The sequence below is a fragment of the Rhinoderma darwinii genome, chromosome 2 (genome assembly GCF_050947455.1).
Source record: "Rhinoderma darwinii isolate aRhiDar2 chromosome 2, aRhiDar2.hap1, whole genome shotgun sequence".
Lineage (NCBI taxonomy): Eukaryota > Metazoa > Chordata > Amphibia > Anura > Rhinodermatidae > Rhinoderma > Rhinoderma darwinii.
Genome location: NC_134688.1, coordinates 321,745,966 through 321,771,834, shown reverse-complemented (window position 1 = coordinate 321,771,834; position 25,869 = coordinate 321,745,966). Strand labels below are relative to the sequence as shown.

General features: G+C 45.6%; 1 protein-coding gene across 1 annotated transcript in view; it reads right to left on the bottom strand.

Annotated features, from left to right (window-relative positions):
* Positions 1 to 446: 446 nt before the first annotated feature.
* PRELP (proline and arginine rich end leucine rich repeat protein) overlaps positions 447 to 25,869 on the bottom strand; it is a 223,587-nt gene continuing 198,164 nt past the window's right edge. Inside the window, exon 3 of the mRNA XM_075853595.1 lies at positions 447 to 3,560. Coding sequence (XP_075709710.1) covers positions 3,385 to 3,560 — 176 coding nt within the window. The 3' untranslated portion in view covers positions 447 to 3,384. The remainder of the gene's footprint in view (positions 3,561 to 25,869) is intronic.

The following is a 25,869-nucleotide window of genomic DNA, read 5'->3' as shown; positions in this document are numbered from 1 at the left end:
AGCACAGCATGATTTCGCAAGATCATGCTTTACCGTCACTTACTGCTGCTGTTCCTTCACCGAAGCGTTGGGAGAATGACCAGACCTCGCCTCCAGTCAGGAGGTGGCTGAAGGAGATGTCTGGTCATTCTCCTGTCACTCCGATGAAGGACCCGGGGGATGAAGTGACGGCATAGCGTGATCTCACGAGATAACGCTGTGCTGTGACTAAAGCTGTGCATGAATGAAAAGAAGTGTATGACGCTGATTGGTCAGCGTCATACACTTTTCTTTACAACGCCCACTTGGTTAATGTAAAAAAAACAACACATTTGGGCTTTTACAAAAAAATTGCATAAATGTTCAAGTGCTTATAACTTTGTCACTAATAAACGTTTTTTTAAAACAACAACACAGTAGTTATCTACAACACAGCACCTATTAGATTAGATAGGAGATAGGGCAGTATGAAACTGGTGACAGAGCCTCTTTAAGCTGCTAGAAGAGGATACAGCTGCTTGTAAAGGGTTAATCAGCTAGAGCAGTACACAGCTGCTTGTATCTGCTGAAGGAAGAGGAGACAGCTGCTCGTAAAGGGTTAATCTACTAGAGTGTAAAGCTGTTTGTATAGGGTTAATCTGATATAGGAGGAAACTGCTACTTGTAAAAGGTTAATCTGAGTTTATCACTATATACACACTGAGAGGAAAGCTGTGACAGGATTTACTTCTGCTGCTTCTTCTAGCTCCCCCCAAAACACAGTGGTCTCTCCAGCTTAGAAGCAGATTTTGACTGTGCAAAAAAAAAAAGGAGCAAACATAAATGCAGCGACGTGAGTGACTGCCATGGGCAACTGCTCTGCTTCACCCATGTGGAAGTTTTGATAAAATTCTTTCATTGTGTATAGTTCAATGTTTGTGCTGACAGAAAATTGCACTGTGCCAATTTATTAAAGAAAACCCAAAAAATCTGCACTTAGAGCGGTTGTCCAGCAAATTAAAATGTTATATTGCTCGCAGTAGTGTAGAAACATAAAAATAGCCATACTCACCACACCAGTCCCCTGCTGTTCCCATGCTGCCACTACCCAGTCCCCTGCCGATCTCTACTTTCTTCTGCAGTGGTCAAAGCTGCGGCCAGTAATTGACTTGCAACGGTCTCATGTCACTGTGTTAGGGTATGTTCACACGGCCTATTTTCGGCCATTTTTCGGGCCGTAAACACCCGAAAAACGGGAAAAAAATCGTAAGCAGAACGCCTCCAAACATCTGCCCATTGATTTCAATGGGAAAACGGCGTTCTGTTCCTACGGAGCGTTTTTCGCTGCGTTTTTTTATGCGTAAAAAAAACGGCTGCGAAAAAGAACTGCAGGACACTTCTTGGGAAGTTTTTGGAGTCGTTTTCAAAAGACTCTATTGAAAAAAGCTCCAAAAATGGATGTAAAAAAACGCAGTGAAAATCGCGAGTGGCACAAAAAACGTCTGAAAATCAAGCGCTGTTTTCTCTTGAAAACAGCTCCGTATTTTGAGAAATTTTTGCTCACTGCATGTGAGCATACCCTTAGAGCGTCAACACTGCAGCAGGAAGTACAGACTAGGCAGCGGTGGGGGATTGGTGAGGTGAGTTTTCTTTTTTTTTATGTTTGTACACCATTGTGAGTCGTTTTCAAAATAATTTTTGTTGGAAATCAAATAATGCAAAGATTTGCCATAGAATAATTAATTCTTAACAATATAGAATATGGAATGTATTTATGCAATATGTCCTGCAATTCAAGATTTATGAATAAAAATAATATATACAGTAAAGTAAACTAAGAGCATTATATCAATGTCATGACTAAGGGCCCCTGTTCACTCTTCATTACTTGGGAGCTTTAGTAAATTATTATGCTTTAGCACCTGTGGCATTTATTTTTTTGAAAGGTCAAATATGTTGGCAAATTCTTTAATATTTATGCACAACTAGCCTATTCTCAAAACAATATGGTCCTCTGTGCAGAAACAAAATAAATTAAACTGTTCACTGGTGTCACTAAATAGCTAAACCTACCTTGTCTCTTTTTTAAGAACAGCTTGTTTAAAAGATTATCCGTGGTCGAAAATTCATGACAGTTAGTGTAGGTTTACAATTGGTGGACATGCTGCAAACTTTCTAACCGGATTTGCGGGTGAAATATCTGCAACGTATTGCAGTAGCAAGTGGATGAAATTTTAACAAATGTTATTAAAGGAACACCAAAAGTGGAAAATATACATAAAATATAAAAAAAATCATGGCAATTCCTTTTATATAGAATTCTTCTATATACGTGCCAAGAGATCCATCAATTTCTCCCATCCATCTCACAAACCTGCCTTAGGTTGTAAGGCAACTGGCTGCAGCAGGAGTCCTCCCTGTCACAATCTGTGAGTATGTGGACCCACTAGGCAGCACCCCCGCTGCGGAGTAGCAGCTGGCCAAGCAACAGTCATAGTACAAGAGTACCTTTGATAGTCTAGACAGTAGCGGAGGCTTAGGCACAGATTAACTTGAAGGCAGATGACGCCATACGCGGCGGAATATTATCAGGCGTGGTAGATGACACCAGACGTGGTGTATGACAGCAGGCGTGACAGGTGGCACAACATGACTCCAACACTGTAAGGCTCAGGCACGAACATAGCAAGGGACACAGGATACAGGTAGCACAGCACAAGAACAACTGGAACAGGATAACACTAAGATCATTTGCTAAGACTAACATGGGTATACACAACAATGCTCAGGCAAGGAGTGAAAGGGCAGAACCCCTATTATAGTCCAGGGTGATCATGGGCTAATTTGTTATTTTTTACATGTGCGCGCACTGGCCCTTTAAGGCTAGGCGCAAGCGTGCGCGCACCCTTCGGGACACAGCAGAGCGGAAGTGAGTGCTGCCGTCTCCTAGGGGGGAAATGACGGCCAGCACTCACAAGTCCATGGCCGCGGCCGTCGAGGGGTATGTCAGAACGACGGTCCGTGGCTGTGGACGTTACAGTTCCCCACTTTTATGTCTGCAAATGGAAACTAGGACCTCTAAGCCTGGCTGCCAGATTAAAATGGAAACAATGTATATTTCAAAACCGCCACGTAAAATAACGCCCCGTCGGAACAGAACACAGTTTTTCCCATTGAAATCAATGGGCAGATGTTTGGAGGCGTTCTGCTTCCGATTTTTCGGCCGTTTTTTGGCCCGTTTACGCCCCAAAACACAGCCGAATATAATCCGTGATGAGTGTCAGTGCATGACAAAACAATAGAGATGCAGTGATGGTATGATGTAGATCAGGATATCTAACAATACTAGTATGCATTGGTATTAGTACAGAACTTTGCATTAGTGCTGTTTAATAGTAGTGTGTAATTGTATATGGTCTGTGCCATTTAGATGATCACAGACTGCAAAAGCCGGAAACACATGATAACATCCAGTGGTATTGGGGGTTTTAGCTGGTTTCCATCCAGTCTCAGGTATCTCAGGTGTGGAACGAAGGAAAAATCTGATGATAGGAAATCAACTGGAGCAAAGGGCAGTGGGCAGAGTTCAGTGCCATTAATTTCTGTGAAGAGAGAGAAAAGTATATATGTCAATCAATGAACTGTTTTAGTAGTCCACACATGCACAACAAAAACTATAAATATTGCCTAACCAGCAGTATTCTTTTGAAGCAGATCTGTTATTCCCAATTCCATTATCATCTCTATAAATTATTATATAAGGCCTCATGCACACGAAAGTAAAAACGCCCGTAATTACGAGCCATAATTACGGCCCGTAATTACGGGCCCATAGACTTCTATTGGCCAAGGGTACCTTCCCGTATGCTTACGGGAAGGTGCCCGTGCCGTTGAAAAATATAGAACATGTCCTATTTCAGGCCGTAATAACGGCACGGGCAGGTCAATAGAAGTCTATGGGGCTCCCGTAATTACGGGTGGCTACGTGTGTGCACCTGTAATTACGGGAGCGTTGCTAGGCGACATCAGGGGATAGTCACTGTCCAGGGTGCTGAAAGAGTTAACTGATCGGCAAAATAGTATTAAAAGTTAACTTACCCAGAACTCTTCTTCTTCTTCTTCTTCCTCCAGTCCGGCCTCCCTGCAGCGGTCACATGGACTGCCGCGTCATCCAGGGAGGTTGGACTGGATGTCAAGAGAGGGACGCGTCACAAAGACAACGGCCGGGTAAGTATGAATTTCTTTTACTTTTACTGTGGAAAGGGCTGTCCCTTTCTCTCTATCCTGCACTGATAGAGAGAAGGGCTGCCGATTAGTGCAGTGCAATTTTGCAGCGAAAACGTGCCCGTAAATACGGCTGGAATACTGGTGACACCAGACCCGTATTTACGGGCACGGGTCCGTAAATACTGGTGCAATACGAGACGAATACGTGTGACCAAGGACCCGTAATTATGCCAATGTTTACGGGAGGACAAAAATAAGTTTGTGTGCATGAGGCCTAACAGTAAACTTTTTCTATATTTTTATTAATCTAAGCACAGACAGATACGGGACAGTTTTCAAGAACAGCATGTGTACATTACTCAAACAAAATTTGGCATTCAGTTTTTTCTAAACACATTCTGCATCCTTTAGAAAAGGTAGTGAGTAGCTGCAACTATTTGTGTATTAGTCTCTAGGTTCCCATAATTTAGAATGTGGAAAAACATATAGACATTCTCAAAAATATTGTGAATACAATGTATGAGAGTAATTATTGATTATTGTTTAAGCATTTACCATTCAGTAGAAAAATCTGTAGTATAGAGAGTTAATAAGTATGTAAAAACATGTGTGAGACTTTGAAAGTCTCAGTAAATAATTGTTTTGAACAATTATAATAGATTGCCGTTTTTATGACCTTAAGATAAGGTTTTCATGTTTTAATGAAACTAAAGGGCCTATTACGCCGGCTGACACTCGGACGGTGCAGCGAACGACGATCAACAAGACATCGTTGATCAGCGCTCGTTTGCTCCTGTCACATGGAGCTATGGATGGGGACGAGTGGTCGTTACACCAATCGCTCGTCCCCATATATTATTACCATGTCGGCAGCGCATCTCCCTGTTTACACAGGAGATGTGCTGCCGACAACGATAATATTTTAGTTTTTTTACACGGTACGATCAGCAGATGATCGAGCTCGTTCTCCTGCTGATCCTTGCCCTGTTTTCACAGGGCAATTATCGACAACGACCGTTCTATGAACGCTCGTCTGCATGATAATCGCACAGTGTAAAACCCCCTTTAAAGTCTTACCTTCTCCAAACAAGATTTCAGGTGCAAAATTAACGAAGCTAAAAATTTTATTCAAATGGAGGGGGTTCAAGTGCGTTTCATGAGGCTCTATCAGTGCCGCACTTGCCATGAGGTGAGGTAAGCCGACAGCCTCAGGCGGCGCCACCTAGCCGAAAATGGGGGGCGGCATCAGTGGCGTAACGACCGTGGTAGCAGGGCTTGAGGGGGCCCGTGCCGCTAGCCGACATGCCCCCCCTCGTATGCCCGGTGGCGCCGCTAGCAGTCGTTGTGGCTGCTACTGCTGTAGCGACGCTACTACGGCCCGCACCGCCGAGCCTCTATTATTTATGGGCTTGGCGACACGGGCCCCCTCATGCCAAGGAGGGCATGGGAGGGGGCCCGGTGCTAGTGACAGCCACCCCGTCTTGCAGTAATTGTACTTGCGTCTATAGCACGCAGGTACAAATACATGCATTAGTGCTCAATGGCCGGGCCGGGCATGACTTGAGCCCCCATTCAGCGCCTTTCAGCAACGCTAGCGTAGCAATGACATCATAGGCCCTGATTGATGGGGCAAGTCATTCTGCACCACCAATCAGCGCCTTTGAACGAGGCGTCGTTCAGCTCCAGCGGACCTGCTCAGAAGAGAGCAGATCTGCATCGCCACCAGACGGGATCATGTGAGTATGTAAAGTTTTATTTTTTTTCTCTACTAAAACTGTGAATGGCATTATGAACAGTGGGGGTTCTATCTACGGGGGGGGGGGGTCGTCTATATGTGGGGATGTGGGCCACTATATACTGGGGGGGTCGGGTCTATATGTGGGTCACTATATACAGGGGGGTCTATATGGGGACCTTGGCCACTATATACAGAGGGGGTCTATATGGGGATGTGGTGCACTATGCACAGGGGGGTACATATGTGTGGATGTGGGCCACTATATACAGGGGGGTCTATATGTGTGGATGTGGGCCACTATATACAGGGGGGTCTATATGTGTGGATGTGGGGCACTATATACAGAGGGGTCTATATGTGGGACACTATCTACAGGGGGGTCTATATATGGGGATGTGGGGCACTATATACAGGGGAAGCTATATGTGGGACACTATATACTATATACAGGGGGAGCTATCTGCGAGGTACTATCTACAGACACAGTGTATGGTACTATTATAATCAGGGACACAGTATATGGCGCTATTATATTTAGAGGTTTTGAGAATTTTAACTTCGTTTATAGGTGCAGAAATGTTTTAAAAGTGAGAAGCTGAAGACATCTGAGCATAAAACTGCAGAAATGGGTCATGTCGGGAGAAGTCATCATAGAGGTCTGGACCAGAGGGAGAAGAAAATAACTAGAATCTAAGACATCGCCGGTGAGTCACTTAATGTAAATGTTTATTCTGCCTCTAATCAGTAATGTAGTCACTTTATGATATGCAGCAAGATGATGGGTGGTATGATTTTTTTTTGTGAAACAGCATCTCCCAGCATATCCTCCCCATTGCCCGGGCCATGCTGGGAGCTGTAGTTTTACGCCGTACAAACCTATACGGCAGGGGTTGCACTAAATTGAGCTGTATTTGTTCTGGTGCTGCATATATGTACTGAGCTTTGTTCTGGTGCTGTATATACACCGTGTTCCAAATTATTATGCACATTGGATTTAAGTGTCATAAACATTTAATTATTAGTTTTTCAATTAAACTCATGGATGGTATTTTGTCTTAGGGCTCTTTGGATCATTGTAATCAATCTCAGACACCTGTGATAATTAGTTTTCAGGTGTGCCCAATCGAAGGAAAACTACTTAAAAAGGACGTTCCACATTATTAAGCAGGCCACAGGTTTCAAGCAATATGGGAAAGAAAAAGGATCTCTCTGCTGCCGAAAAGCGTGAAATAGTGCAATACCTTGGACAAGGTATGAAAACATTGGATATTTTATGAAAACTTAGGCGTGATCATTGTACTGTGAAAAGATTTGTGGCTGATTCAGAGCACAGACGGGTTCGTTCAGATAAAGACCTAATGAGGAAGGTTTCTGGCAGACAAATTAATAGGATTAGGAGAGCAGCTGCTAAAATGCCATTGCAAAGCAGCAAGCAGGTATTTGAAGCTGCTGGTGCCTCTGGAGTCCCACGAACCTCAAGGTGTAGGATCCTCCAGAGGTTTGCAAGTGTGCATAAAGTTATTATTCGCCCACCCCTAAACAATTCTCACAAGCAGAAACGGTTGCAATGGGCTCAGAAATACATGAAGACTAATTTTCAAACAGTGTTGTTTACTGATGAGTGCCGTGCAACCCTGGATGGTCCAGATGGATGGAGTAGTGGATGTTTGGTGAATGGCCACCATGTCCCCACAAGGCTGCGACGTCAGCAAGGAGGTGGCAGAGTCATGTTTTGGGCTGGAATCATGGGGAGAGAGCTGCTAGGCCCTTTCAGGGTCCCTGACGATGTGAAAATGACCTCTGCAAAGTACGTAGAGTTTATGACTGACCACTTTCTTTCGTGGTACAAAAAGAAGAACCGTGCCTTCCGTAGCAAAATTATCTTCATGCATGACAATGAACCATCTCATGCTGCAAAGTATACCTCTGTGTCATTGGCTGCTATGGGCATAAAAGGAGAGAACCTCATGGTGTGGCCCCCACGTTCCCCTGACCTCAACCCTATTGAGAACCTTTGGAGCATCCTCAAGCAAAATATCTATGAGGGTGGGAGGCAGTTCATATCAAAACAGAAGTGTGTGGCGCAAACTACAGGGGTTTGTGTGTGGCACTATCTACTAAGGGGGGGGGGGGCTGTTCAGCACTATATACAAGGGAGGGGGGGTTGTGTGGCACTATATACCGTGGGAGCTGTATATCGCTATATACCAGGGGGGCTTTATGGCGATATCTACAGGGGGGTTTGTTTGCCACTATCTACAAGGGCGATGTGGGGGTCGCTATCTACAAGTGGGGTGTGACACTGTTTATAGGCGGGGCTGTATAGCACTGTCTACAGGGGGGCTGTATGGCACATTCTACAGGAGGCACTATCTATAAGGGGGGCTGCTTGTGGCACCTGGGGGGGCCCAGTCAAGAGTTTTGTCTGCCTGCTATGGTGCCCAGTCTTTCCTAGTTATGCCCCCGGGCGGCATTTTGAACCATGGAAGGACTCGACCGGGGGGAGGTGGCATGCCTTATTTTACTTACCTGACGTGCCGCATGATGGTACCCATCTGTAAGAACACTCCTTCTCCTCTCTGATGCTGTACGCAGAACGCGCCGCCAGAGAGGAGCAGATCTGCAGAAGGAGCGGTCGAGTGCTCTCTCCTCAAGAAGAGGCGTAACGAGATGCACGATGCACGAGGTGAGCGGTGGCCTGTATTAAAAACTGAGCGCCACTTACAGCGCTCACGCTCCTGCCTTCACTAATTTAAAAGGTGTCGGTCAGCTGTAGCTGGGGTACCGGGACCCGGGAGTAAACTGCAATGGAGGTCTGGGCATTTTACTAACAGTCAAGGGCTCTATCAGGGGGGAATAATCCACCCCATAGAGCCCTCATGTTACTATAATGGAAGGTAGGTGGATGAAGGGGAGGGGCGGTCTGAGCTTCTGACTTACTGCAGAGGGCTCTATGGGGGGATTATTCCCCCCCTAAAGAGCCCTCTGCTGTCAGTAAAACACCCAAACCCCCCTTGCAGTATACTCCCGGGCCCCCAGCGTCGGCTGACCCCTTTTAAATGAGTTGGGGCAGGATCAAGCTGTTACCGCTCACGTCTAAGATCATAACTTAGATGTGATCGATTATAGGTGAACTAATGGATTCAGGTCTCAGCACTAGATACAACTGCTCTGTATACAGGATACAAAGCAGCTGTATCTCAAAAAGTACAAATCATTTTCAATAAAAAGTAATTAAAACTTGCACCAATCACATTGATAGATATATTCATATTAAATATATATATTAGAGGGGCGTGGCCTAGCGGTGAATGTGAGAGGACGTGTGTGACCGGAGCTCCTGCTGTATTCATCCTATAAGGTCCATATATCCCGTAAAATTCGGGGAAAACAGCTTCCCCAGGGTCTTACCAGAGTCTAGAGGTGGAGGAGCACGAGTGCCCGTCCATAATGACGCGCTCAAAGAAGCAGAAGTCGCCGCCAGCGAGTCCCGGGTCCCGCGCTCAAGATGGCGTCGAGGAGAAGGAAGGCCGCAATAGAGGCCTCCGGCAGGAAGTAGTGGAGAAGCTGGAGAGGTTCGCCCGCACGCCGAGAGCAGGGGGGGCGGCTGCACAGCAGCGAAAGTCGGCTGGAGATCAGGCAGCTGGAGGCTCATCTTATGGATCCAGGTACTCTCCTTTGGCGGGGGACATGAGAAGTGAGGAGGAGGAGGAGGAGGAGGAGATGAGTGGCGCCATGCAGGATCAGCCAGGTGCTGGAGGGAAAAGTGGAGCAAGGAAGGAGGAACCCTCCCTAAAGGACATTTTGGCAGCGGTGAAGCAAAATTCTATGGTCCTTAATACCTTAGCAAGCCAGATGGGTGGATTGAAGGAAGACATTTTGCTGCTCAGGAATGATTTGCAAAAAGTAGCGGAACGCACCACTGCCGTGGAGGGGAGAGTCTCAGACATGGAGGATGCGATTCCTCACATAAAGCAGGATGTACAGGCACACTCGCAGGCAGTGGCGACATTGCTGGCTAAGACAGACGACATGGAAAATCGGCTGAGACGGAATAACGTTCGCCTAGTGGGGGTTCCAGAAAGAGTGGAGGGAGCGAATCCGGATGACTTCTTTGAAAAGTGGCTGATAGACACATTTGGCAGAGAGGAATTGACCCCTTTATTTGCGGTGGAGAGAGCGCACAGGGTGCCGACCAGACCCGGCCCTCCGGGAAGGCCGCCGAGACCGGTGCTGATAAAGATTTTACATTATAAAGATAGAGACAAGATCCTGAGGAAAGCTAGAGAACGTCAAGACATCTCCTTTAATGGGGTGAAAGTGTCCTTCTTCCCGGATTTCTCTATGGAAGTACAACGGAAAAGATCACAGTTTATGGATATAAAGAGACGCCTAAGGGCGTTACAAGTGCAATATTCAATGATGTATCCTGCCCGTCTGAGAGTGGTGGCGCTGGGCACAACTTCCTTTTTCGAGACACCAAGAGAAGCGGTTAGATGGTTGGATAGCCATGAAAGTCAGCTGAGACCGGCGGAGGCAGAGGGACGGCGTTGATCCGGAACAGACCGGCTGACAAAAGGAGGCTGGGGATGCGGGACTGAACCAGGTGTCGTAGAAAATTGGAAGATATGGCATTGAGGGTTCCTGGTCATGTTTGGACTTGGAGTTGGAGGGCATGGTTGCGGTGAACGCGGAAGACCGGAAGAGGAGGAATGTGTTTATGGACATTGAGGGGTACCGATATGTTGAAGGGATGGTTGTTTATTTGCAAGAAAAAGGCAGCGGGAGGGATGGTCAGTTACGCGGGAAAAGTGAATAACGAGTTATGGTATTGTTGAATGTACGGTGGGCGGAGTTGACCTGCCGACGCTTGTTATGGGTAATGGCAGATACGTTCTGTCGCCCCAACCCTTGGAAAGGGGTAGGTTTACGGGGGAGGTTACAGGGGGGGGAGGGGAGGGAGGGAAAGAGGACCCAGCCGGTCGGATATGTAAAATTACGAGAACAGGATAGGATGTGTTGGGATATGTTGAGGGATGATGGGATCACTTAATTGTTTGTCCTGGAATGTACGGGGCCTGCGGGAAGCCAGAAAACGACAGGCGGTATTTGATTTTATTAGGAAATAGGAGTCGAGGGTGATAGGACTACAGGAGACACATATGACTAGGGATTCAGTCTCCATGATGCATAGGGCCTGGGTAGGCCATAGTTTTCATTCATATCATACTACATATTCAAGGGGGGTGAGTCTTCTCATACATAGGGCAGTGCCATTTATATGTCACAACTCCTTCCAGGATGGGGAGGGGCGGTATGTGGGGGTACACTGTACGATGTATCATTGGAATTGTGTGTTGGTGGTGTTGTATGTCCCCCCTCCATTTTCTAGCGGATGTATCAAGAAAGTGGTGTAGGAACTGGCTAGGTACCCGGAGGTGCCGTTACTAGTGATGGGGGATTTTAACGCAGTATTGAATACCAATATGGATAAATTCGGCATGACAGGGGGAGGTTTAACAGCGTTTGGCCATCTTGTTGCTGAAATGGGTTGGCGGGACATATGGAGGGATAAACATCCAAATAGCTTTCAGTATTCTTGTGCGTCTTCCACGTATCAGTCTTTATCCAGGATAGACCTAATCTTGTGCTCACCGGCAGCGGTACCATTTGTAGCCCAGATAGAGTACTTGCAAAGAGCGTTATCGGATCATTCTCCTTTGGTAATGAAGGTAGAGACGGAGGGGAGGACAGGGCGGGGGCAAGGGTGCTGGAAACTCAATGCCTTTTGGCTGAAGTTGATAGATCATAAACAAATTTTAGACCTCATAAAGGAATACTTTCAATTCAATTCGGGAACGGTACCGCAAGAGATACTGTGGGACGCGATGAAGGCGTGGCTAAGAGGGGTGTTCATCCAGCACATTTCGGCAGTAAAAACACGGTCTAGACAATTAGGGGAAGCGCTGTTGGAAAGGGTAACGGAGACAGAAAGGCTACATATAATAGATAACACCAGACACACTGAAGCATTGGGTGGAGGCGCAGCGATTGTTAAAACAGCATCAGTTGGAGAGGGCAGATAACAAAAGGATGTTTTTAAAACGCCAATATTATGAGGAGGGGGAAACCACTGGACGGTTACTGGCAAGGATGGCGCAGGCTCAGAGGGAGAATAATTACATACACACTATTAAAGGGGAGGGGGGGAAGTTGGAGACGGATACAGGACGGATTTTGAAAGTTTTTCAGCAGTTTTACTCGGATTTGTATGCCTCTAGGGCAGAGCACACACCTCAACAGCTGGAAGAGTATATAGGGGAGATAGAACTTCCCAGGTTGGGAGGGGAGGAGAGAGGGACATTGGAGGAGCCCATATCTCTGGAGGAGCTCCAGGCAGCCATAGGGATACTAGCCAGTGAAAAGGCGCAGGGGCCGGATGGGCTTCCGGTGGAAGTTTTTAAGGAATATGGGGAGGAGCTCGCACCGCAGTTATTGGCCACTCTTTTAGATAGTTTTGATAGGGGGCGGCTTCCGGAAACAATGTACGAAGCAACTATAGTCGTTCTGCCTAAAGAGGGGAAGGATCCCCAGCTCCCGGGCTCCTATAGACCAGTTTCTCTATTGACGGCGGATATTAAAATCATGGCGAAAGTATTGGCGCTTCGACTAGCTAAGGTGGTGGCTGGGGTGGTACATGGGGATCAGGCCGGCTTTATGCCATCCAAATCGACGGCGGTGAATCTGAGACGGCTGTTCTTGAATTTACAAGTTCTGCCGGATAATCATGGGGGGAGAGCCATTCTGTCCTTAGACGCGGCTAAAGCATTCGATTGCGTGGAGTGGAAATATTTGTGGTCAGTTCTGGAGAAAATGGGATTTGGCCCTAATTATATAAAATGGGTAAAGTTGTTGTATGTAGCCCCGACAGCAAAGATAAGGGTGAATGGGGTGCTATCGGATCGGTTCGCGCTGGAGCGGGGAACGCGTCAGGGATGTCCATTATCTCCGTTGTTGTTCGCGTTGGCGGTGGAACCCTTGGCGTGCGCAGTGAGACAACATGAACATATTCAGGGGTTGAGATATGGGGGGGTGGAGGAACGAATTGCATTATACGCAGACGATATGCTGTTATTCATGGCGGATACCGAGCGCACACTACCGTTAGTGATGGCCCTAATTAAGCGGTTTGGGAAATATTCAGGACTACTCATTAATTGGTCAAAATCGGCTCTAATGCTCATGGACCCGGGGGTTATCCAGACTGGGGAGGAGGAGGTGGAGATACCGGTGGTCACGGAGTTTAAGTATTTGGGGGTTAGGGTGACGGCGAAAGCACAGGATTATATGTCCCTTAATGTAATGCCACTGTTAACAACGATAAAAGCCAAAGTAGAGGCGTGGAATAAGTTACCGCTATCGGCTCTGGGTAGGACGAATCTGATTAAAATGATCCTTATGCCCAAGGTGCTGTATGTCCTACATAACTCCCCGGTATGGATCCCCAAATATTGGTTCAGGAGGTTGCATAACCTTATTAGGGACCTAGTATGGAAGAAGGGGGTACCTAGGATTAAACTGGAGAAATTACAGCTGCCGAAAGAGGAGGGGGGCCTGGCTGTGCCCAATGCTTGGGTGTATTATTTAGCTGCCCAATGTCAGCATTTCTGGGGGTGGGAGCAGGAAGAGACATGGGGGTCCAGTGCGCGCATCCTATCATATCTGGGGGGGGGGGGGAGAACCCGTTGGGAGGACTGGAAGCGCACAGCTATAAACGGATGGCGAGTACCAGACCCACTCTGCTTCTCATACACAAGGTGTGGTGGCAGTGCAAGCAATTGCTGGGGATAGGAGAATGCACTAAATATACACCACTCTGGAGGAATGCTTATCTGGGGGAATTGGGTAAATTGGAAGGGATGCAGGGGTGGGAGCAGCAAGGCATAATACGATTGAGTCAGTTGTACGAGGGAGGCATACTCAAATCCTTTCAGCAAATAAGGGAGGAGTTTCAGCTGGACTCCCGCATGTTCTATCAGTACCTGCAGATTCGGCACGCTGTGCAGACACAAGCGGTCAGTGTAGACATGACAATGCATGCCGCGGGGGTGTTGGAGCATATTGCAAAAGCAGTAACGTCAAAAGGATTAATTTCATTGGTTTATCGCAGGTTATTGGTGGAACATCTGGGGGATCCTATGGCACCAGTGAAAGCTGTATGGGAGAGGGATGTGGGTCCTATTACAACAGACCACTGGGAGGCGGTATTGGCAGCAACATGTACTTTGTCCATTAATGTAGCACAACGAAGATCGCAGTTGTTTCTGATACATAGGGAGTATAGGACCCCGTGGGTGCTGAAACAAATGGGATTAAGAGCAGATGCCAAGTGCCCTAGGTGCCCGGAGGAAAAAGCAGACATCTTTCATATGTTCTGGACATGCGGGAGGTTGGGGATTCTGTGGACGGAAATATTGGAGCTAGTGGGGAGAGTGTTTGAGGTACAGATTCCATGGGATCCTGTGGTTATGCTGCTAGGGTATGTTGGAGATTTGGAGGGGGATAGGATGTCAGGGTTGGCAATCGCTAAAATACTATATCAAGTTAGGAAAGGAATAGCAAAGCACTGGCTGGATGCGGAGCCACCATCAAAACAAGAAATCATAGGGGCACTTAACTCACAGGTTCTGATGGAATATAGGATATACTCCAAGAGGGGGTCCAAGGTCAAGTTTGAAAAACAATGGGCTAGGTGGATTGATCAATCTGGGTATGCTTCTGCGGAGCTAATGACACTAAGGTCACACGTTCAGGTATAGGGCCACTGACGGGGGGGTACATACGGAGAGCAGGCGTAGGATGGGGAATGGAAAAGGGGAAGAGAAGGAGAGAGGATTGGAAAAGTGGTATCGAGAAGACCGGCTGGGGGGATACAAGGGGGAGTTGGGGGGAAGGGAATGTTTGGTTGGATATAAATAATTGGGTCTGTTGAAATTTGCTTATACACTGTATGAGAACGTACAATGACCTGTAATAATGTGAAGTTTGTTGAATAAAATTGAACTGATTAAAAAAAAATATATATATATATTAGATATATATATTAAAAAAAATAAGTTTTTAAAGGTGTACATAGCCTTTAAACAGTAGCTAAACTTTTATCATGTCATACTGACATGTCAGAAGTTTTCATTGGTGGGGGACCGAGCACTCAATAGAAAGTCTATGAGGCTGTACACAGATACATTTATTTACGGAAAAAGTCGAACATACACGAAGCGGCTGAGCGTTCACATGAGCACTTCAGCTGCTTTGTTCTAGCTCGAACCCCCACCAATCGAAAGTTATGACATGTCACTATGACATGTCAGAGGTTTGTCGAACGTTTATCTACACTTTAAGCTTTTGTTCAATAAAATGGTTAAAGTGGATTGTGTGGAAGAGTTATTTCAATAAAACCTTTTTTTTATGTCTCTGTTTTTTAATACTTCATTACCGCCTTAGTAATGGCAGCTGTCTGATTGAGAGCGTCCATTAGTAAGAAGGGGCTTAGTGTTAGCCAGTAAAAAGGCTAGCACTAACCCCCTATTATTACCCCGCTACCCACCACCACCAGGAGTACTGGAAAGAGCTGGGTACGATCCATTACCCGACCATATGAAGTGAAGGTTACTGGGGTGGCCGCAGGCTGGTACAATCAGGCTAGGAAGGGCCAAAAACCATGTCCCTTTCTACCCTGGTGATGCTAGGCTGCTGCTGCTTCATTGTATCTGGCTGGTTATGAAAAATGGAGGGGAATCTCACATTATTTTTTTTTCAATTTATTTTAAAAAAATGACTTGGGGTTCCCCCTATTTTTCATAACTAGCCAGATACAATAAAGTAGCTGCAGCCTAGCATCACTAGGGTGGGAAGGGCCAAGTTTTTTGGCCCTTCCCAGCCTGAGAATACCAGCCTGCGGCCTAACCGTCATTTCAGATGTTCAGGTACTTAATCGTACTCGACTCTTCCCGGTATCCCTGGCGGCAGTGGGAACCGGGGTAATAATGGGTGTTAGTGCTATCCTTGTTACTGGCTAATGCTAAGCCCCAGCCTTAGCAATTGAACGCTGTCAATCAGACAGCAGCCATTACTAAGGCCATAATAAAGTATTAAAAAAAACAGACAAAAGACTGTTTTTTTATTGAAGTCAAAACTCCCCCATGCAACCCCCTTTTCCAATTTATTATTTTTATTTTTTTAAAGTAGATAATTGAAGTAGTCCAATGAATCTACGACGTAGTCCAAACGGTCCAGCGGAACCTACCAAAAAAAAGTTAGCAGTATATAATTTAAAAAAACTTAAATTTGCCACAATAGAAACCCCTGCTCCTCCGTTTGCTCTTGTAGGCCACAGCCTGGTTTAGGCCTGAGGCCTACAAGAGATCGGGAGCACGCTGATGACGTCAACTGCCCGGCACGATGACGTCACTGCATCATGCCGTCCACCCCGGGCCACTGAACTCAGTTAAAAATCATAAGTCATTTAGGTAATAAAAAGGGGGCATAGAAGATGCGTTAAACCATTTTCAGTGATAATGCTGCGTTGTTGATCTATGATACTAAAGTAATACAGTATACAGTAAGTAGAATTCTTTAAATCTTTTCTATACCTCAAACAGCACTTTAGCAAATAAACAACAAATGTTTTCCTATTTTAAAAAAATGTATATATTGCATGTTTGTTGTGTAAAGCTAATAATGAGAAAACTCGGATAGATGGGGGTGCATCTTTTTATAGTTCGCCTCAGGCAGCAGAGGGGCTGATTTATATATGATTTATATTGCTTTTCAACCTTGCATTGCCTTATTGTGTATAAATAGGCCTCAAGCACCAGAGAAATGCCACATGTATGATACTGATGAATTTCCGTGTCTGTGTGATCTTTCCAATGCATCGTTATCATGATTTGGACTCCAAGGCTGGCTCCTTAGAGTACCTTAAGCTTTCCCACATTTCGTTGGTGCCAAAACCCGGGACCCACATTGTGCCTGTTTAACTGGATGCTCGATGCTTTTCGAAGGATCAGTGAAACTACAAAACCAGGGTAAGTAAAAACCATTCATTCTTACAAACCATTTCACCCATCCCTCGTGCCGGTGGCATTAGCAGGTGGACTGTCCCAAGCAGCGTCCCATAAACTCCAACCTGCGGAACAGTATGAATGTAACAACCTGTAGTGACAACTTGTCTTTTGTAGTCCTTGACTGGGTGTCTGTGAGTGTCTTGTTTGGATGCTATTTCTTTATGTTTGTACTGTGTTTGATGATAAAGATTACTAGAGACCAGAGAAAAGGATATCCTATTGTAAGACTATAAAAAGGCCTGGCTAGAAAGTGACATTCATTTCAAGTTCTAGGAACTGGTACTAAAGAACTCCAAAAGGGTAGTTCTTCAAGTAAACACTGTCTGGAGGACGGTGGTCATCTAGCGGTTGATATAGTGACCAGTAGAGATATCCTACCGCCTTGTTGTTTTAAACTGGCTGAAAAGACTATAAAAAGTACTGACTAGAATAGAAATCCAAGTTCTGGGAACTGGTAGAAAAAATAGAACTCCAAATGGGTAGTTCTACAAGTAGACACTGTCTGGGGATGGTGGTCATCTAGAAGTTGATATTGTTGCCAACAGAAAAGGAAAGAAGGCGGTAGAAGGTTGTGATAGAATGTTAGGAAAACAAGCTGGAATGTCAAAGGGATGTTGTTTAGATAGTTCAAGATGGAAAACTTTCATAGCAGAGCTACGGAAGAGTGTGTCAATTACTGTTGAACAAGGAAGTTGATATGAATACAAACAGATTTTGACAAGAAGAGTGACTGTGCTAGTGATGATGAATACTAATACAGCTAGGCACATTTCAGTGAGTAATTTGGATCATGACGAGAAGTATGATGTAGACATGTATGTGTATGTCGAAGACGAGTCAGAGGAACAGACTGGTGCTAATCGGAATGGACTGACAAATGTGGGAAATCTCTTCCCAATGTTAGGAAAACAAAAAGAAAGAAAACAAAGAAAAAGCTGTGTATGTACACAACCCACCCCCCCCCCCCACATATTTTCCCTGGCACTCCTCAACAGGGTTTTTACCCGTTCAATGGGACACAGGTTCAAGGGGAGGGCAATTTGCAAGGTGCCCCTATGAGCATGCTAAACTCCCACCAGGTTAGCAACCCACCCATTCCCCCCTTATGGGCCCCTCCCAACACTTGGTGGGGCAAAGCTCCAACCCTGGGTATAGTTCCCAACAACAGGGGTAAACCGAGGCTAATGTGGGCCCTTGTGGTGATAGAACTGTATCAGGCAACATATACTCGCACAGTGTTTGTCATTGCAGAGAACAGAGCAGCGATCGACCACAACAAACAGCTGACGGAGGTCGGACGGAGATGACGGGCAGCAGCAACACTGAAGGGGGTCACGGTGAGATGGGAGCCCTTGAGGTCCAGCAGCTTGGTGAGTCTGATTCTGATTCATCCGAAGGGGACTTGTGGTCAGAGGGTGAGGATACCAGCAGTGAGGGCAGGATGCTTAAAGTTTTAAGAAAATGTTTGAAGGCAGTAAAAAGTAAAGGTAAGTCAGGAGAAGAAAGGGTGCAGGGTCAGGCTAAGAATAGCTCATTAGTGGAAAAAGTGTAAGCGGCGGGCGGGCAGGATACTTACGCATGCTCATTCTCCCCAACATATGCACATTTGCCACAGAAAGTTTTGAAACGTATTAGGGAAGGGAAGTACATAGATATTTTTGAGTTATCAAGGGAAGCGGTAGCGGCAAAGGAGGAGAGAAGTGGTCAGTCGGATAGGAAACAGTGGAGGACCATTGTGGAGTGGATGAAGGGGTTCCTAGTTTACGCCAGTGTATGGATAGAATCCAGACCGGAGCAATTCATCAACATCTTAAAGTACATGGACTTGGTGGTTGATGCACATGCCTTTTACGGGGGTCAGGGCTGGTTGGAGTATGACAGGGCTTTTAGGAAAAAGATGGTAGAAAGTAAGATTTTGAGTTTTGGCCAGAAGGATTTGGATTTATGGTCCAGATTGATGGGGAGAGAGAGGGCTCAGGTGGGAACAGGGGCCAGAGGGGCCCATCAAGTCAGCAAGGGCAGAATGGTTTGTTGGGCATATAACGAAAGGAACTGTAATCGGGGGTTTGCATGTAGATTTAGACACGCGTGCTCCAAGTGTGGGGCAGGGCACCCCCAGGAGGAGTGCGGGGGGGAAAAAATTTGAAGGTAAACCCAGTAATTCCTTTCGTGGGTTTGCAAAAGGCGCAGTCAGCAGTGAACATAAACAGGCTAAGTGAGTGGCTAAGGCTTTATCCCGATAGGGAAAAAGCATGATTTTTGTAGGAGGGGTTTAAGTTTTTAAGTACCTGAGACCATAGAAAGTGACAGGAGAACCCACTTTACTGTAGAAATTATGAAAGAGGTCATGGGATCAGTGGGGATAGGACAGGCTTTCAACACTGCCTACCACCCCCAGAGCAGTGGTAGGGTAGAAAGAATGAATGGTACCCTGAATTTTAGGATACAAAAAGCAATGGAAGAAACTTAGAGTCTGCCCCTTGCTTTGTACTCAGTCCAGGTAATGCTTAATGAATTAATTGTTTTTATGATAGTGTCCCCAAGACAGGCTTGTACTTTCTTCAGCAGTTACAGGCAATGCATGAGGACCTTACCCAGTATGTCAGAGCCCTACAGCAGCATTTATAACACGTGCCTAAACATGTATTTTCTTCCATTCTAGACCTTAACGCCACAGACGGTACACACAATACAACCCGGAGATTGGGTGGTCCTCAAAAGACATGTAAGGAAAAGCATCGAGTCAAGGTTTGACGGATCCTACCGTGGCTTGAGGGAAAACCAACATGGGTCCACGCCAGCTACTGCAAGCAGGTGCCTGGATCGTTGTCCTCCTCTGCCTGATGACCACATGCCTCAACCCTAAATGAACATTTTAAAGATGAATTGGACAATAAGTGAACAAATGTTAGTGTCCCTCTTCCAATAGTGAGGCATGTTTTTGACCATTGGTGGGTCATTGGAAAAGGGTCAATGTTACAGCAGTTAAGTTAACCACTTCCGGACCGCCCATAGACTATAAACGCCGGTCCGCAATTAACTCTGCAGGGCCATTCCAGAACGTTCTGCAGAGTTAGCAAGTTTGCCGCTCCCAGGCGGCCCTTAGCTCTGTGATACAGCTATCTCTAGACAGATGTATCATGGAACTTTAACCAGAGACCGCTCAGCGTGGTCTCCGGTCATGTTTTCGTTGTGACAACCAGTCACAACTATCACATTGCTCCGAACAGCAGCGCTTACGCACCGACTGTGAGGAGCTCTGTGATACAGCTGTCTGCTACACGGCGATTTTGGCCCCGCACGACACAGGTCGACCAGCCAAAGATCGCTATGTTCCATAGCCTACATTGCATGTAATGAAAGTAAATGTGGTTGTGTTACAACGCGCAAGTTGCCACGACATGACAGTTGCAAGAAATCCAAACTGTCTTGTTGCAGTTACTTGCAGGTCGCAACGCGACCACATGGACTTTCATTACTTGCAGTGTAGGCTATGGGACATAGCGATCTTTGGTCAGACAACCTGTACACGGAGTATTTTGCAGGCATAAAAAAATCTGCCTCAAAATTCCTGAAGGAATTTTGAGGCATATTTTGACCTGCCTGCACTTTTTTGCCGTGTTTTTTGCCTGAGGCCATTAAAGGAACGCGGGTGTAAAACGCTTTTTCTGCCTCCCAGCCGCCCGGGAAAAAACAACAATTTCGGCTATATATTGGTGCTGATTTCGACGCGGTTTCCACGTCAAAATCAGCACGAAAAAAACTCTGTGTGAGTTTGACCTTGAGTGACGTTAGGTGTGGCGGATTCACTGCAAATTCGCAAGTAGATGAGATTTTACCAAACTCATCTGCATGCTGCAGACATTTTACACGGCAGATTTTCAAATCTTTGATATGTCGTTAAATTAATACCTTGGGGTCTGCTTTCCTTAAAATAATCATTTTTGGGGTGTCAAAGGGGTTTTCCAGTCCACAAAAATTGATTTCCCGGCCGTGTGATGGCCGTCACACGGCCGCAGTACCGAATGAGCCTATTCACACGACCGACTTTTTTGACGGCCTGGTTTACCGGGCCATCGAAAAATGGTACATGTCCTATTTTCGGCTGTTCTCCCGGCCCCCATAGAAGTCTATGGGGTCGGGTAATACATTCCATTATTTGAATGAGTTCCGAGTGACGGCCGTGTCTTCCGTCGCTCGCTCACTCTCCTCACAGTGCGAAGTGCATGTAAGGAGGAGGAGGAGAGTATTTTGTTGCTCCCTGTAGGAGCGTAATCCCCAAACCCCGGCCACAGCTTCGGCAACACTGTGGCTGGGGATTGGGGATTCCGCTCCAGGGTCACTTCCCCTTCATTTCCTTTACTTGTCCCTGACATCCTTAGAAAGCTCTTTGGTCTTGCCCATGCTGTAGAGGTTAGAGTCAGACTGATTAATTGAGTCTGTGGACAGGAGTCTTTTATACAGGTGACCATTTAAGACAGCTGTCTTTAATGCAGGCACCAAGTTGATTTGGAGCGTGTAACTGGTCTGGAGGAGGCTGAACTCTTAATGGTTGATAGGGGATCAAATACTTATTTCTCTGTGTACAATGCAAATAAATATATATAATTTTGACAATGTGATTTTCAGTTTTTTTTTTTTATATAATCTATCTCTCACTGGTAAAATTAACCTAGCCTAAAAATTCTAGACTCTTCATGTCTTTGACAGTGGGCAAACTTACAAAATCAGCAAGGGATCAAATACTTATTTCCTTCACTGTATATATATATATATATATATATATATATATATATATATATATATATATATATATTTATATATATATACACACTACCGTTCAAAAGTTTGGGGTCACCCAGACAATTTTGTGTTTTCCATGAAAAGTCACACTTATATTTATCAAATGAGTTGCAAAATGACTAGAAAATATAGTCAAGACATTGACAAGGTTAGAAATAATGATTTTTAGTTGAAATAATAATTTTCTCCTTCAAACTTTGCTTTCGTCAAAGAATGCTCAATTTGCAGCAATTACAGCATTGCAGACCTTGGCATTCTAGCTGTTAATTTGCTGAGGTAATCGGGAGAAATTTCACCCCATGCTTCCAGAAGCCCCTCCCACATTTTTGATTGGCTTGATGGGCACTTCTTGCGTACCATACGGTTAAGCTGCTCCCACAACAGCTCTATGGGGTTGAGATCTGGTGACTGCGCTGGCCACTCCATTACAGATAGAATACCAGCTGCCTGCTTCTTCCCTAAATAGTTCTTGCATAATTTGGAGGTGTGCTTTGGGTCATTGTCCGGATGAAAATGGCTCCAATCAAGCGCTGTCCACAGGGTATGGCATGGCATTGCAAAATGGAGTGATAGCCTTCCTTATTCAAAATTTATTTTACCTTGTACAAATCTCCCACTTTACCAGCACCAAAGCAACCCCAGACCATCATATTACCTCCACCATGCTTGACAGATGGCGTCAGGCTCTCTTCCAGAATCTTTTCAGTTGTGCTGCGTCTCACAAATGTTCTTCTGTGTGATCCAAACACCTCAAACTTCGATTCGTCTGTCCATAACACTTTTTTCCACTCTTCCTCTGTCCAATGTCTGTGTGCTTTTGCCCATATTAATCTTTTCCTTTTATTAGCCAGTCTCAGATATGGCTTTTTCTTTGCCACTCTGCCCTGAAGGCCAGCATCCCGGAGTTGCCTCTTCACTGTAGATGTTGACACTGGCGTTTTGCGGGTACTATTTAATGAAGCTGCCAGTTGAGGACCTGTGAGGCGTCTATTTCTTAAACTAGAGACTATAATGTACTTGACTTGTTGCTCAGTTGCGCAGCGGGGCCTCCCACTTCTCTTTCTACTCTGGTTGGAGCCTGTTTGTGCTGTCCTCTGAAGGGAGTAGTACACACCATTGTAGAAAATCTTCAGTTTCTTGGCAATTTCTCTCATGGAATAGCCTTCATTTCTAAGAACAAGAATAGACTGTCGAGTTTCACATGTAAGCTCTCTTTTTCTAGCCATTTGGAGAGTTTAATCGAACCCACAAATGTAATTCTCCAGATTCTCAACTAGCTCAAAGGAAGGTCAGTTTTATAGCTCCTCTAAACAGCAAAACTGTTTACAGCGGTGCTAACATAATTGCACAAGGGTTTTCAAGTCTTTTCTAATCATCCATTAGCCTTCTAACACAGTTAGCAAACACAATGTACCATCAGAACACTGAAGTGATGGTTGCTGGAAATGGGCCTCTATACACCTATGGAGATATTGCATTAAAAACCAGACGTTTGCAGCTAGAATAGTCATTTATCACATTAACAATGTATAGAGTGTATTTCTGATTAATTTAATGTTATCTTCATCTAAGTGACCCTAAACTTTTGAACGGTAGTGTATATATGTGTGTGTATATATATATATATATATATATATATATATATATATATATATATATATATATAAAGCCACAAAAATGTTAGCATAAAATAAGTACTGTTTGTGGTTAATCTGTTGGGGTGGCATTGGGTATATGTTCTTATAAGGATTGATATGAAAAGAGCTGAAAAGTTATATAATGTGTGTTAAGTGGTTGGCCATATACTACTTTTATCAGTAGAGCACCAATATCCAGTAGTGCCATATAGTACTGGTGTTTTCCAGTACTGTCATATAGCAACAGCATAGTTGTATTTTCCAGTAGTATCACATGGTATTGTTTTTTTTTTATAAAGGTGTATTTTCAGTAGCATTTCACCAGGTCCAAATTCCACAGCAATGAATGATTGTATATCAAGAATATTCTATAATATCTTGTCCTCCAATAAAATATGACAGCTACAATACTCCCTCACAGCTATAAATTGAGTGTTTCCAAACATGGCATGTTAATAAACTGTATTGCCCTGTGTTGATACTGTAAAGTTTATTTTCACCCACCTGTCGTGGTCTGTCATTTGGTGGGTGGTACCTACTTGTCACAGTAGTAGACCAGAGGACGCGGATACAATTGAGTGCAGGGGACCGGTTCTGGGTCTTGATTCTTCACTGTACTTTGAACTGGCTGTAATTTTAAGCAATGGCTCGGGAGAATCAGGACAAACCAGCCTTATCCCACTACTGAATGGGCGGTCGCCTGAACTGCGCATATTGGGATCCGCCAATATTGGGATCCACCATTGCTCGCATGCATGAATAGGCACGTGCCATTTATCTGGCACATTTCTAAGATAAAAACTGGCTTATTTTAGTTGCACCATATTTATTATGTAATTTTGTTAAAAAGAATAATGGCTTGCTCCGTGTGTGCCACATACTGCCGTCTCTAGCACCGGACAGGGGTGCAACTGCCCAGTGTGCCGACGGCTGAGGGGGTGGTGGTGGCGCCACTAAAACCAACCGCTGCCACCCCCTCCTGCTCTACAATTGCATCTAGAGAATGCAAATACAATTGAATGGATCACTAGCATTGGCAGGGCAAGGGCCATTCAGCGCCAGTCAATTATGCCTGTGGCGCAATGACATCATCGCGCTGCCTACATCGTTCAGCTGCAACAGACCTGGTCAGAAGAGACAAGGCCTCTAGTGCTAGAGGATGGAGTACGAACGGGATCAGGTGTGTAATGACAGGCGTGGGGAGACAGACAAGTGAGCCCTAATCTACCCACAACTCAGTCTCTGCCTACTTGCAACGACCCGCCCTAGGCGACGGGGTACAACTGGGCGACGGTCCCTACGCACAATAAGTGCACGACAGACAAACAGACAAGGGTACACAGAGCTAGGGGGAGAGAGGGGCAGTTGCCCACGGCAACACCGTGAGCAACCAGAGAAGTGAACAAGCCGAGTCAAACCAGGAGAGTACGAGGTGCCAAACGCAGAGCAGAAGAGTAGTAAACAAGCCGAGTCAAACCAGGAGTGTACGAGGTACCAAACGCAGAGCAGGAGAGTAATCAGCAAGCCGGGGTCAATATGAAGCAAGGACAATGGTACAAGAAGCTGCAGCAGGGCCAGGAAACCAAACGAGAAGAATCACAAGCAAAGGAGGAACAGGAAAGGCAGGTATAAATAGACAGAGGGCGGGAGCTAGTTCCGTCTGGCGAGGCTGTGATAGGTTCTCCCACTCCTAAGCCTGCCACCCTGAGTGGTGGAAGATGGAGTCAGTCTCACAGACATAGAAGCAGGTGCAGACTGATTATCTATGGGCGTTAACCCCGAAGCTGTGCCTGGCAGATCCTTTACAAGGTGAGTATGAAAAGTTTAATTGTATAGGGGCTACTTCTACATGGGACTCTATCTACAGGGACTCTATGGGGACACTATCTACAGGGGGTCATATGGGGGGCACTATATACAGGGGACTCTGGGGCAGTATCTACAGATGGCTCTACGGGGCACTATGTATGGGGGCATTATCTAGAGGGGCTGTTTGTGGGGCACTATCTACAGTGGGCTGGGGCACTATCTACAGTTGGATATATGGGGGCCACTATCTACAAATGTCTCTATGGGGGCCACTATCTACAGGGGAATCTATGTAGGGCACTATCTACACAGGAGCTGTATGGGGCACTATCTACAGGTGGCTCTATGAGGAGCACTATCTACCGGGGGCTCTATGAGGGGCACGATCTACAGGGGGATCTATGGGGACACTATTTACAGTGGGCTCTATGGGGGCACGATCTACAGGGGGCACTGTGTGCGTATTTGTGGTGCTTTAATTTACAGTGTGTGACATCATTGTATGGTACTATTATAGTCAGGGGCATGGTGTATGGTACTATTATATTTAGGTGTGTAGTGTGTGGCACCA